We start from the raw sequence: 12,098 nt of genomic DNA, 5'->3' as shown, positions 1-12,098 counted from the left end.
CAATAACCCATTTTAAATGAACTTGTATGCCTAGAGATTCATATGCTTTTTCAGACAAAAACTTTTATGCTGCATAATTTTGTTCAGTAAATAAATGTAAGAAAAATCATTTTAAAAACTATTTTTGTGTTGTTTCTTTAATGGGATTTTCTTTATCTAGGTTTAGTTTTGATCACATTCCAGGTCAACTTTATACAGACATATCTTGTCACTGTAAAAAAGAACAAAGTTTGGCCATAAAAATCAGCAACAATATATTTATACTGTTTAGACTTTTATGTCCAACTTTCCCATCCATAAAACAACCAGAGAAAAGATTATACACTCAAAGCATAACTGTGTCTCTTGCTTGTCACTGAGGTGTTATACACTGTAGAACTATTTACTAAAGGTTTATGACCAATCGAAAGACCCAGCAACCAGGCAATGAACCAATTAAGCATTCAGGTGGTTCTCAGAGTTGTTCCGATACTATACAAATTCCTTGCATTTACTAAAGAAGTCTTACAGATCTTGTAAATATGTAAATATTGTACTTTTTAGTTGGTGAGGTTTGATTCAGGCCTAACTTTCACATGTACCCTTTTGATTTAGTTCAGACACAACACTGTCCATGTGAATCACTTTGATTACAACTGATGAATCAATCAACTAATGAATCGGACAGCAGAAGCACATGATTTAGCTTCAGTTCTGTAACAAATCCAGCCTGAAAAACAGCACACTGTGGTGTGAGGGTTAGCTGCCCATTTCTTCCTGTGGGTAATAGTGTTTGAGAAGTTCGGTCTATAATCTAAAGTGAAGTGCTTCAATTTAAAATCACTTATTTTAAAGCTAAATTTTAAAAGCAGTAATATTAGATCGGTATTGGCTGATATTGAAGATTTTAACATTAGTGCCAATATTGGACACACTGGATCTATACTGTGAAACTGTGGGAATAAGCCTAAGATTTGTTTTTATTAGCAGAACAGAGAAGACAAAACAAGCAAAAATACATAATAAAAAACTAAATTATTTTCTGTTTTAATCCATTTATATTTTGGGAACAACAGTACTTTATAATATGCTTCATATTATGGTGTTATTATCTGAACATTCATGTTATTATAAGATAATAAATGATAATCTACACATTTCTCAGTCGTTTTTGACTCATTCTGGACACATCTAACATTTATTTTTCCTTCAGTTTAACCACAAAATTCAAGACTTTAAACCGATAAACTAAACAGTGTGTGGTTTAGCGACAGCCGTTGGTCACACCAATTCAGACCACGCTCACTTCCCCTGGTTAGTCCACTTGGTAAAGTTCACGTTGAGGTGAAGAGGTTTGTCTCTTGAGTACGACACTGTTTAATGATCCACAGCATACTTTCTTTACCTTGTGGATTCTGAGACACATTTAAGATCACTGGCGATTTAAAACCACGAGTTTAAATAAGCAGATGTTGTAAATTAACTTCAAAAACATAGTCTTGAACTCTTCACATCATGGTCTTCCCTGCGTGGAAGTGGCCAAGAGAAGGGACCGAGCTTCTGCTTCCCCAGTGGATCGATGGTCGTTACGACTTCCTGGGCGGATCACTCCACTGATAAAAACGAGGGTGGGTGCTTCTGGTCATCCTGTTGCTCGACCGACGTATTCAGGTAAGTGGTGTAAAATGTGATCTAAAAACAGCAGGTCGTTGCTCTTATTAATTATATTTTTAGATTTATGAAACCCTCGGGAAGTGTAGCTTTGCAGCCGGTGGCGAACTCCAGGTGTTTCCCTAATAAACAGCTCAGCTCAGTAAACTGACTAGCACAAGCTAGCTAGCTAACCGGGTCGGCGGTGCGCGCTCAGAGTAGCCGGTTAATTTAACCAGGACACGGAGCTGAGATACAATACATTGGTTCACGCCATAAAGTGCCAACGCTTCACCTTCATGAGACTAACTTCATATTGAACGTCACATCAACCTACAACGGCAGCGACGTTAGCTAGCTAGCGTATTTGGATTGTGGCGGCGTGCGGGTTAGCCAGCGCTAGCTAGCACACGCCAGGTGTTGAGCCCAGGCGAGACCGCGGTCTCTGGGACGGCTCTCAACCCATGAGCCCGGTCCGCCATTTTGTGACTCACATTAACTAGACAACCGACCGGAGATATTTTACGCTGCGTTTTAGGCTTCTGTTTTTGGTCGGATTTGCTGAATAAGGCTGTGTAGTTTAGGGTCGTGTTGTATTTTGCGCGTTAAAAGCAGCAGCCGTTGGAGCGCTGATCCCCCTAACGCTGGCTAACGTAGCCAGTGCTAGCGAGCCAGCTAGCCGACTAGCCAGATAGAGCCGCAGTGTCTCAGGATATACACGAATTAAACACACGTAAAAACACTGGTTATTTATTATTATTGTTATTATTATTATTATTATTATTATTATTAATAATAATATAATATATAATAATAACTACTACCGCCACCTCCAGAAGTCAACGCGGTCTCCTCTCCTGTCGGCCACATGGAGGGGGGTGTTTTGGGAATGTCCTCCGTTTTCGTGTTGGTCACGATTTCTCTTATCCGTCTTCTTGCTGACCCTCCATTTCTCTAGTCTTTAGTTTCCCCATGTATCACTTCACATTTCATTCAACTTAGTTAGTCTCGTGTCCTAAATAAGAGGCTGGGTTTGGATATCTGTGTTTTCAGTGAGAGGCGAGGCTTGAGTTGGTCATGGATCCATATGGGTCTGATCAGGGTTCCCCCAGCATCAGCGTTCATACCGCTGATATGGTCCAGCTGTCACTCCTACAGTTATGTGAATCCTGGAGTTGTCCTGTTGCAGATGCTTGTCTGCATTATCCACTTTATGCATGTGTAGGCAATAGGGCTGGGGAATGTGGTAAAAATACTAGATCACACAATATTTTTTCACACAATACATGTGATTATGGGCTAAATGCATCAGTAGTGACATTCTTCAAAAACTCTACCATAATGATTACCCCCCCCCCCCAAACATCTGATGGCCTTCATTGAAATAAATTGCACTATTAAAAATGAAATCGCAGTTGATCAATGTTTATTAAAGATGTCATATAAATATGCTTAGAAAAGCATATTGTGCATCACAATGTGATGAAATCACCTTCTTGCCCTCTAGTATGCTCCAGTAGCCAGTCTTAATTTGGGATTCTTAAAATTCAGTCTTTCCTGCTCGTGTTTGCTTCAACTGTCATTATCTTACAAAGTGTTTTAACTGCCCCCGGTGTGTTACAGCAAGTTATCGCTAAACTCCATCGCTGACCAATTATGGCTGGATTTGGGGAAGCTCTGCCAGTTTCAATGTGTAGGGATGTGATTGGGACCCATTAATCTCAGGGTTTACCTCATTGAAAAGATCTGCTGATACTGATGATGCAGTGGATTATCCATATTGGCTGAAGTTATACAATGGTTGTTTTGTGTGCAGATATCACAAAGATGGCCGAGGCAGACCGACCGGGGAAGCTCTTCATCGGTGGCCTAAACACTGAAACTACAGAGAAAGCTCTAGAAAGCTATTTTAGCAAATTCGGCCGCATATCAGAAGGTAAGTTTGTAGAGTGCATACAAATATCTCTTGAGCCAGTACATCCATCTGTTATACCGTATGAATAGAAGTCTTGCGAGCTGTGAAGAAGTTTCTGTAATTGATAAACACAAATGAAAAATCAATTAAATACCTCTGAGAAGTTCTGAGCTTGCACATATGCAGGTGTTGCCACCGATACTAGAAATGAAAATGGTTGCTCTAACACCTGCCTGTTTTCCCTTTTCTCTTTTTTTTTTCCCCTTTTAAGTTTTGTTAATGAAAGATCGTGAGACTAATAAGTCCAGAGGGTTTGCTTTTGTGACTTATGAGAATCCTGGTGATGCAAAAGATGCTGCGCGGGAGTTGAATGGCAAGGTATACGTCTATATCCTCTAATTCATTAGTAGTAAGCTGTGATGACTCTGTGGCATTGATCTTCATTGACATGATTATCCACAATTGTCCTCTAAGAAGTTCTGAGCTTACTTGTCTGTTGTCTACTTCTGTACCTGTGGGGGGGGGATTCTTTTATTTTATTTTTTGAGACCTTATGTTTTTCTACTTTTCAAGGCCCTAGATGGTAAGCCCATCAAAGTAGAGCAGGCCACAAAGCCTCAGTTTGAATCACGTAGTCGTGGCCCACCATCAATGCATCCACGTAGTCGTGGCCCGCCCAGAGGCCCACGGGGATCCAGAGGTGCTCCTAGTGGAATGCGGGGACCACCAAGCAGAGGTATTTAACAATCAATAGGAGTTGCATGACTTGTCAGTTGTCTAGTAGGTCTAAGAAGCTCTGAGCCTACTTTGAATTAATGAACTAATGTCGTTCTGTCACTAGACTACCGTGATAACGTAGAGATTGTAGAACCTTTCTTTAAGGGGATATCATCCAGAGGACCGCCACCTTTGAAAAGGGGACCTCCAATTCGTAACGGAGGGCCTCCACCAAAAAGATCAGCACCGTCTGGGCCAATGGGCAGATGTAAGTGGCCGTTCTTGTTTACTTGGCATTTTATAATAATGAGTAACTTTGACATTAACAATTTCTCGTGTTTTTCAGCCCCAATGTCTCGAGATCGAGATCCTTATGGTCCTCCACGCAGAGAATCTCTTATGTCAAGGAGGGATGATTATTCATCACCGCGAGATGATCATTACAGTTCTAAAGACAGGTAAGGCGTATGTTACAGTTGTGATGAGTTGGTTTAAATGGCCTGTGTTTCCTAGAGTACCTGACTGTTTAATGCTCCACAGCTACTCTAGCCGAGACTACATGAGCTCACGAGACAGTAGGGACTATGCTCCTTCACCACGCGATTATTCATATCGCGACTATCCATCCCAGTCCAGCTCCAGAGATGACTATGGTTCGTCCAGAGGTTACAGGTATGTTGGATGTGGATATGTTAAAGTGGTGCTCCGCTATTAATATAAGTCATTCAGAGAGGTTTGGCAATTCTGCATTTTGGTGAGACTGAATCTCTTTAATTATGGTAATGGGAGCCATAAGTAATGTACATAATGTACATCTGCAGCTGTTTAATTTACTATCCAATATTGACCAGTGACTGGGCAATCCCATTGGGTACTGTTGCTTTGTGTTACATGTACACATCTTCCGAAGGAGTTTAAGTGGGTTTCTTTGGCCAAAGACGTCTAGTAAATGACCATAACAATGTTTTTGCCCGTGGGCAGTAAATTTATAACCATTTTATGCACCGGTCTTCTGCCTAGTCATTTGTAATGCACTAAATGCTTAGATGTTTGTCTCCTGTTTCCAACTTTTCAGACTAGACAATGTAATGGTTTATTGAGCAATTGCATTAAATAAACTCTTCTGCTTCTATTCCTAGTGATCGTGATGGATATGGTGGCGGTCGAGAAGCAAGGGGCTATATGGAGCGACCAAGTTCAGGCTCCTATAGAGACCCCTATGATGGTTACGGTAAGACTGCTTTATAGTTTTTAGAAAAGGGTTTAGGGGAATCACCTTAAACTTCATTTTTGTGCTCCTGGAACAAGGCCTTCTCATGTCGAGCCGAATAAGTCAATGGAAACGTCAAAGCTTCTGTTCAACTCAGATGTTCCACAATGTCAAAATCGCGCTCAACAAGGAATCCCTGGCAAGCTTTTCCTCCCTCTTTTGGGTCTTTTCAATAGCCCTCTCAATATCAATCAAGAGAAACCAAGTGCCCAATCTACAATCTGTCCTCTGGAGCTCAATTCTTAAGGAATACACAGTTGCTCTTGTTGCACTACTGTCATCCCTAAGTACAGTTAATGCTTTGAATAAAGCAGTTCGTCATACCCCAGAGAATCCAAATTCATTCTGGACTAATTCGGTGCACGTTTTTGAACGCTAACAACCCTGAACTGTAGACGTTTGCAGCGGCAGTGAGAAATATTTATAGGAAAATGGGGCACTTGACCAACGCAGTAACTTGCACAGAATTATGTATGTGAATTTTGCCAATTACATGACCCATTGACCCTGCAGGTAATTCGCGCAGTGCCCCACCCTCAAGGGGTCCCCCTCCATCCTACAGTGGGAGTGGCGGAAGCAGTCGCTATGACGACTATGGCAGCAGTTCCCGGGATGGATATGGCAGTCGCGACAGTTATCCCAGCAGTCGGAGTGACCCATACTCCGCTAGCCGTGGTGAGCGACTGGGCAGGCAAGAGCGGGGCCCAGCCCCACCACTAGAGAGAGGCTACCCTCCTCGAGAATACAGCAGCTCAAGCCGTGGTGCGCCACGGGGTGGTGGCCGCGGAAGCAGTCGGGCAGATAGAGGAATGGGCCGCAGTCGATACTGAAATGGACTCAATGTGGCAAAAGGGTCAGCTTTCATTGTGGGGCGTTCTACATGTGCAGAGAAACTGGAGTTTTTAAACCTAAATGGACTTCAAGCTGTACCCAGACTTGTAAAGTTTTTTTTCTTTTCTCTCTTTTTAAGTGTTACAGTTTCTTTATCTTTTTGTTCCCCTGCCCGTCTCCCATTTAATGGTACTGTTGCCAATTTAAGTGATGAGTGTTAGTTTTTGTACCCTAGTGATGTTAAACCTGCAATGCCCAAAAGTATGGTTTCATTTACCAATAAAATTTTTAATCAGAGCTTGCGCTGAACTGCTGTTCAAAGAGGACCATGGAAACCATGAATGTCAGCTTCAGACCCTCAGTCCTTCATGGTGAGGGCAAACCAAAATGAATCCAGTGTAGATTGTGGACACTATTCTTGTTGACATTGTTCAGTCTGTTGAGAACAAGAAAATGTCACTTTACCCAACTCTTTATCAGTATAGTTTTTCTCAGTGCAAACGGATCCCTCATCGTAAAGTGTAAACTTTGACGGCTTGCAACGACCAATCCAAAGACAAGCAAAATGCAAGAAACAATTCAACACAAGATTAAACGTGTCAACAGCTGGTAAGCAAAGCAAACCCTTTTGTCTCTGGTCTAAGTGAAGTTAACTCGATGGTGTGGGTTTCAGCCTCAACTACAGGTTAGTTAAACGTCCTTCTTGCCTCCACTGGCCTTACAAATGCTGTCCTGCAATCTAACACCGTACAGTTATTTCATACTTCAGCAACTTGACCAAAAAAACTGCAACCAAAGGAGTCTATGATCCCTTAGAAAGCCAATGGATCATTGAGTTTAAAGGCCAATAGTTTCAGGACCAAATGGCAGCCAAAAATTCTCAAAAGGAAAGTAATCTGATGGATTTTTTTTTTGCCACTTCTCCAGCACCACATTGCAAGTGACCCATTTTTTTGTGTGTGGTTTTTAAGGATATTAAAATGATGCCTCCTACCAAAGGACTATATTTCCTCAGTTCTGTATAAGGCCCCCCTCTAGGTAAAAATGATACCCAGACCATTCTGTCAGTGGACCTATATTGAACTTGTAGAAAGTTTGCCCTAGATACAAAAGTCAGAGCCGCTCACAAGCATGCCCATTCTAACAAAAGGAGACCACTTGGAATGAGCCTGGAAAGTAAACTGGAAGCCCGATCAAAAATTGGACCTTTGGATTTTTATTTATTTATTTTTTTCCCTTTTGTATTTTATTCTATTTTATATTTTACCCCTTTTTTAAGCTGCAGCAGAACATTAATTGGATTTGTTTCTTGTTGCAGGATGAGCATAAGCATGTCAATGATGGGGACCATAACTGCTTTAGTGCTAATGGCCAGATGTACTTTTGGCCATGGGAAATGCATTCTGCGTGCAGCAGGTATATACAGCTCCACAACACTCAGATACCACATGGTGTGCTGTCTAATTTCTCAATTCCCTTTTATATTATTATTAATTTATATATATAATTTTTTTTTCTCAGATCTTTGGCCAAAACCAGACGAAGTGCTCAGGAGCTGGCCAGGCTGATCAGAAGAAGCTGAACCTACATGTTGGGGGTGGTGTTTATTTTGTTTGGGTTTTTTTTTTTTGGTTGTGAAGTGGCTTGAAATAAATATTTCAAATGGTTTAATCTCTTGTGGCGTTATTTATCCCCTCACCCCCCACATTGACTGCAGATGATGAATTTTTTATTAGCTAATGTGAAATCTGTTGCTCACCAGTGGTCTCAAATGTAAAGGAAGCTCTAGGCTGTGTGGAGGAAACTCAGCATGCTCTTATTACACGTGTGCATGAAGTGCAGAGCGCTATAACCCGAAGTCTGTGGAAATAAAATGAGTGGAATCAGATAAAGTCCGTTAGATGGTACAACATCCTCATCCTGGAGGACTTCCCTGCAGGGACGGGGCTCGCTCGCTCGCTCGCTTGCTGGCTGTTAGACGCTGTTCCGTAAAGCAGAAGTGCTACGGATGTGGGTAGCATATGTCCCGTCCTCCTCGCTGCACCAGCGGCGCTGCAAACTCGGCAAGGCCCGGTGAGCCTGAGCCATGAACCCGGAGGAGCAGACCGTAACGTGGCTCATATCTTTAGGAGTTCTTAATTCTCCAAAGAAGAACATCGCGGATCCCGAGGGGTTTCTGAAAGCCTCTCTGCGAGATGGGGTCGTTTTGTGTAAGCTTATGGAGCGACTGGTACCGGGATCCATTCAGAAGGTAAGGCCGTCCGCCAGAGAAACTCGATCTGTCCGAACCGATGGTCAAAAAGGGGGCAGATGGCTGCTTTTGATTGCAGGCACACACACACGGACGCTTGGCAGCTAACTAGCTAGGCAAAAGCGGGAGAGCGATGCCTGTAAGACGAGCGGGACGATTAGCCACAATTAGCTTCTGATGTTTTGCAAGAAATTAATTAAAGATGAAGTCAAATGCAGGCTGCAGTTTGACTTGGCCGGTGAGTGCCATCTTTTTAAAGTCCAAAAGGCACAATTTAATCGCAATGTAAACTCGGACTTCCTGTCTGTCTCATGAGGAAAGTGTTCCGCATTCTCTGGTGGTTTTCAAACATGCAGAAGTTAGCTAGCTTCTGGTGCGAGCTCGTGGTCCTTTCCACCTTAAATGGTGCAGCAGCCACATTCAGGCGCCTGAGGAACTGGCGCGCCATTTAAGGTGGAACGGAAGACGCCGAGAAAAAGAAGCCAACTTCAGACAACCACTACAAACGCTTCTCATTATTATTATTATTATTATTATTACTATTATTATAATAATATATTATCCCTAGGTCTTAAACTGGTGCCAGTCCTGATTATAAGACACATCTGCGCTGGCTACCTAGCTATATTTTCATCTGTCAGCAGTTTCGGCAGATTTGTCAGTTGCAGTCTCTACCCTGCACAACCGCACATGTCGGGTCCTCTGGTGTTTACCAGGTTTAGCACCCCGCTGAAGTGCAGACTGGAAGTTGAGCTCGCTGGTTAACGCCGGCTGGACGGCGAACACTCACACAGCTTAGGGAGCACAGGGTAGGAGTGTGTAGTTCGCTTTAACACGTTTTGACAGGACCTTTCCTTCCACCCTCCCCCCGACAGACAGACAAACACACACACACACACACACAGCCCTGGTTTCATGTGTCCATGCTCGGGAGGTCTAAGCCCGAGCCCGAGCCCGAGCTCGAGGACATCGTCACTTCCTCCACAAAACCTCTTTTCCTGGTTCGACAGGGCAATGAGAGATGTGCTTTTTGAGACGAGCGAGGAGAATCCTCAGTTACTTCATCAACTGAGGTCCAAACAAACGCCTTTTCCTCGTCCTGCCGGGCTGCAGCAGTTGAGCAGGGACGGCCCGTAGGAGCGATAAACACACAACCCTCACCCGGAGGGATCTCTTGCTATTCCGAGCGCTCAGTAGTTATCTACGTTAACGCGAGCAGCAGCAGCAGCAGCAGTAGCCTGAGCTCATCAACAACACTGGAGCTAAAAAAAAATGTTTTATTGACATTTTTGCATCTCTGGCTGTTCACAGTACTGCCCGGATCCTAAATGCGAAGCGGACTGCCTATCAAACATTCGGGAGTTTCTGAAAGGATGCCACTCTTTAAAGGTTGAGGTAAGTTTGTAGGTTACGACCATGATAGTGGTCCATACGTGCTGTACGTAGTGCTACGTTAGCTGCATATCTTGGCTGGGAGGGGAGGGGAGGGGAGAGGAGAGGAGGGGGGGGGGTGGACTTCAGGGCTGTGTTGAAACCTGTCCTGTTAATAAAGTATGGATATGCTGTGTTAGTAAGTTTAGTAACTTTGGAGGTAAAGGCTTTAACTAGCCTTAACTGTAGTGAGTTAGAGGATCTCTGAATCAGCAAGGCTCAGGGTTGGTATTCTTAGTTGCTTTGCCTTAATCTGCTGAGTTTACTGAGTTTATCCAGGTTTGACTATACTACTGTGCTTTTAGTATGGTTAAAATATGGCATCACACTAGTTTGTTTTTCTGGGGTTCGATGTGGAAAAGAGGCAATGGTTATAAATGTAAAATCTGTCAATCTATCCAGGACGAGCTATGTTTTTGTAGCTCTTCATGGGTCTTTAATACAATATGCACAGTACCGCAATAACACTGGTCACATCACTCACTCAGACCATTCCATACTATACCGGAAGGTTGTTTACCAAGGCTAAGTGCATGTGTGTATCTAATTTTATGTCAGCTTGAGTGTTTAGGGTGTCTGTCTGTTTTCTAATCTTAGGAAACAGTAAAGATATTACTGTATTTACTGGATTTCCAAACCTACATTTTTCAGCCAGCAGCATTTCCCAGTCCTGTATTCAGTAGGCCACAGTTTCACAGTGAAGTGAATCTGTGTGATAAACACATGGAAAAGCTTGACCGCAGTACACTTTCTCTGGCTATGTTGTTTGTGTGATTGGCTAGACACAGATCGCATTATTTTGTGGCATGCTGTCTCCTCCCGAACATGGAAAATGGCCTGCTGGTAGTTTAGTGGTGCAACATGTCCAGGCAACGCTATCACCTGGAAATCAAGGCTGAGACCAGCAGTGGCATGCCGAGTTTTCAGGAAAGTTTGTTATAGATGTGTCTGTGCTGCTTTATTGGTAACATTGTTTTCAACTTCTCTTTACAGATGGATTTGAAAGGGAAATTCCCCCAAATCGCATCTATACAATCAGTTATGTCCTGTGTGAAAACCAGCTGATCTTGTACTGTTCCGAAACAGATGTAGAGAAAGAGTGGCGAGCTCCAGATTGAGCTCAGCCCACTATTTTCGTTGCCGTTTCAGTGATCGACCACAATGAAGGCTACTCGTAACAATCAGTTTAGTCTCAAAATAGCATATTTTTTGCGAATGGTTCCAGAATCACTAAGCCTAAGAGGCAACTGGATAAAGCCAGCATGCAGTGAAGTGGTTAAGATTAAACGTTTGCCTTTTCAGGGGGTATATCCTTTTCCATTTTCCGTTGATTCCAATGCTGCCCCCATAATTAGTGGCAATGCTGTAATGCAGCTGCAAGTAGATGGGCCGTGTCTTTTAACGTGGACCATATGACGGCTCGCGGCCAGCCAGGCCCTGCCCAAACTCTCAAAGAAATCCATCACCCGCTGCTCAGGCCCAAAAGTTTACATGGACGATTGGAATCATGTGACTGGACAAACAAGCCGCACTCACAACTTTCACTTCTGCTTTTGGAGAAGCGCTCGAATGGGGAAGCAAAGTAGCTGCAGCCCCAAAAGTTATTTTGCTTTGCACTTTGCAAAAGGGCTTTGAATATCTTTAAGCTATTATTTAATCTTCATGGGGATCTGTATGCACTGAAACCGATCTGAATAGGCAGAGATATAAAGGATAAGCAGTGCGCAACCACAGATGAGTGAAAAGCACCTAATGAGAAGCATTACATAAAATAATGAAATGGTTGTATTTAATAAATCTGGATAGCATTACTGAAATCACATGCACATCAGTAATAAATTACTGACCATCTCTGATTCTATTTGTGTATTCTATTACTTTTTCTATCATTTCCAATATCTGAAAGCTCTGTGATTTTTTTGAATGATGTCAAAAAGTTCAGTTTTAGTATTTCAGTAACTTTTCCAATGAACCTTCACACTATAAACGTATAAAAGTCCTGTGATAAACAAAGAACATCCTCTTTAAATTCTATGGTTTTACATATCAGGACA

At 42.7% G+C, this 12,098-nt stretch overlaps 2 protein-coding genes and 2 non-coding genes across 7 annotated transcripts in view; all 4 read left to right on the top strand.

Annotated features, from left to right (window-relative positions):
• Positions 1–1,586: 1,586 nt before the first annotated feature.
• On the top strand, positions 1,587–8,028 carry rbmx (RNA binding motif protein X-linked). Of its 3 annotated transcripts, none has more exons than XM_072663863.1 (10): positions 1,587–1,650; positions 3,446–3,565; positions 3,816–3,922; positions 4,118–4,280; positions 4,413–4,529; positions 4,608–4,719; positions 4,802–4,933; positions 5,401–5,492; positions 6,045–7,778; positions 7,884–8,028. In XM_072663863.1, exons 2-9 carry the CDS (start codon positions 3,457–3,459, stop codon positions 6,359–6,361), a joined length of 1,149 nt encoding a protein of 382 aa, XP_072519964.1. In that variant the 5' UTR covers positions 1,587–1,650; positions 3,446–3,456; the 3' UTR covers positions 6,362–7,778; positions 7,884–8,028. The 3 variants fall into 3 exon arrangements, with proteins under 3 accessions (XP_072519964.1, XP_072519965.1, XP_072519963.1); XM_072663864.1 differs by having other exon boundaries at positions 4,386–4,529; positions 7,681–7,778; XM_072663862.1 differs by having other exon boundaries at positions 4,386–4,529.
• LOC140541619 (small nucleolar RNA SNORD61) lies at positions 3,645–3,718 on the top strand. The gene has a single exon (XR_011977946.1). It is a non-coding gene; the product is annotated as a small nucleolar RNA SNORD61 (small nucleolar RNA).
• Positions 3,958–4,031, top strand: LOC140541618 (small nucleolar RNA SNORD61). Its single transcript, XR_011977945.1, has one exon. It is a non-coding gene; the product is annotated as a small nucleolar RNA SNORD61 (small nucleolar RNA).
• A 210-nt stretch (positions 8,029–8,238) lies between the features above and the next one.
• The window catches only part of arhgef6 (Rac/Cdc42 guanine nucleotide exchange factor (GEF) 6), a 40,188-nt gene continuing 36,328 nt past the window's right edge, over positions 8,239–12,098 (top strand). For both annotated transcript variants that reach the window (XM_072662936.1, XM_072662935.1), the window contains exons 1-2: positions 8,239–8,613; positions 9,925–10,008. In XM_072662936.1, coding sequence (XP_072519037.1) covers positions 8,449–8,613; positions 9,925–10,008 — 249 coding nt within the window. In that variant the 5' untranslated portion in view covers positions 8,239–8,448. The remainder of the gene's footprint in view (positions 8,614–9,924; positions 10,009–12,098) is intronic.

This window comes from Salminus brasiliensis, chromosome 19, assembly GCF_030463535.1.
Source record: "Salminus brasiliensis chromosome 19, fSalBra1.hap2, whole genome shotgun sequence".
Taxonomy (NCBI): Eukaryota; Metazoa; Chordata; class Actinopteri; order Characiformes; family Bryconidae; genus Salminus; species Salminus brasiliensis.
Note: the sequence above shows the minus strand (reverse complement) of the source record. Positions and strands in the feature narration are given on the sequence as shown.

Bases quoted from the DNA above. Each gene is read 5' to 3' on its own strand.
- rbmx (XM_072663862.1), top strand. From the start codon at position 3,457: ATGGCCGAGGCAGACCGACCGGGGAAGCTCTTCATCGGTGGCCTAAAC. The intron at 3,566-3,815 runs GTAAGTTTGTAG...TCCCCTTTTAAG, and splicing joins ATTCGGCCGCATATCAGAAG to TTTTGTTAATGAAAGATCGT. The intron at 4,934-5,400 runs GTATGTTGGATG...TTCTATTCCTAG, and splicing joins GGTTCGTCCAGAGGTTACAG to TGATCGTGATGGATATGGTG.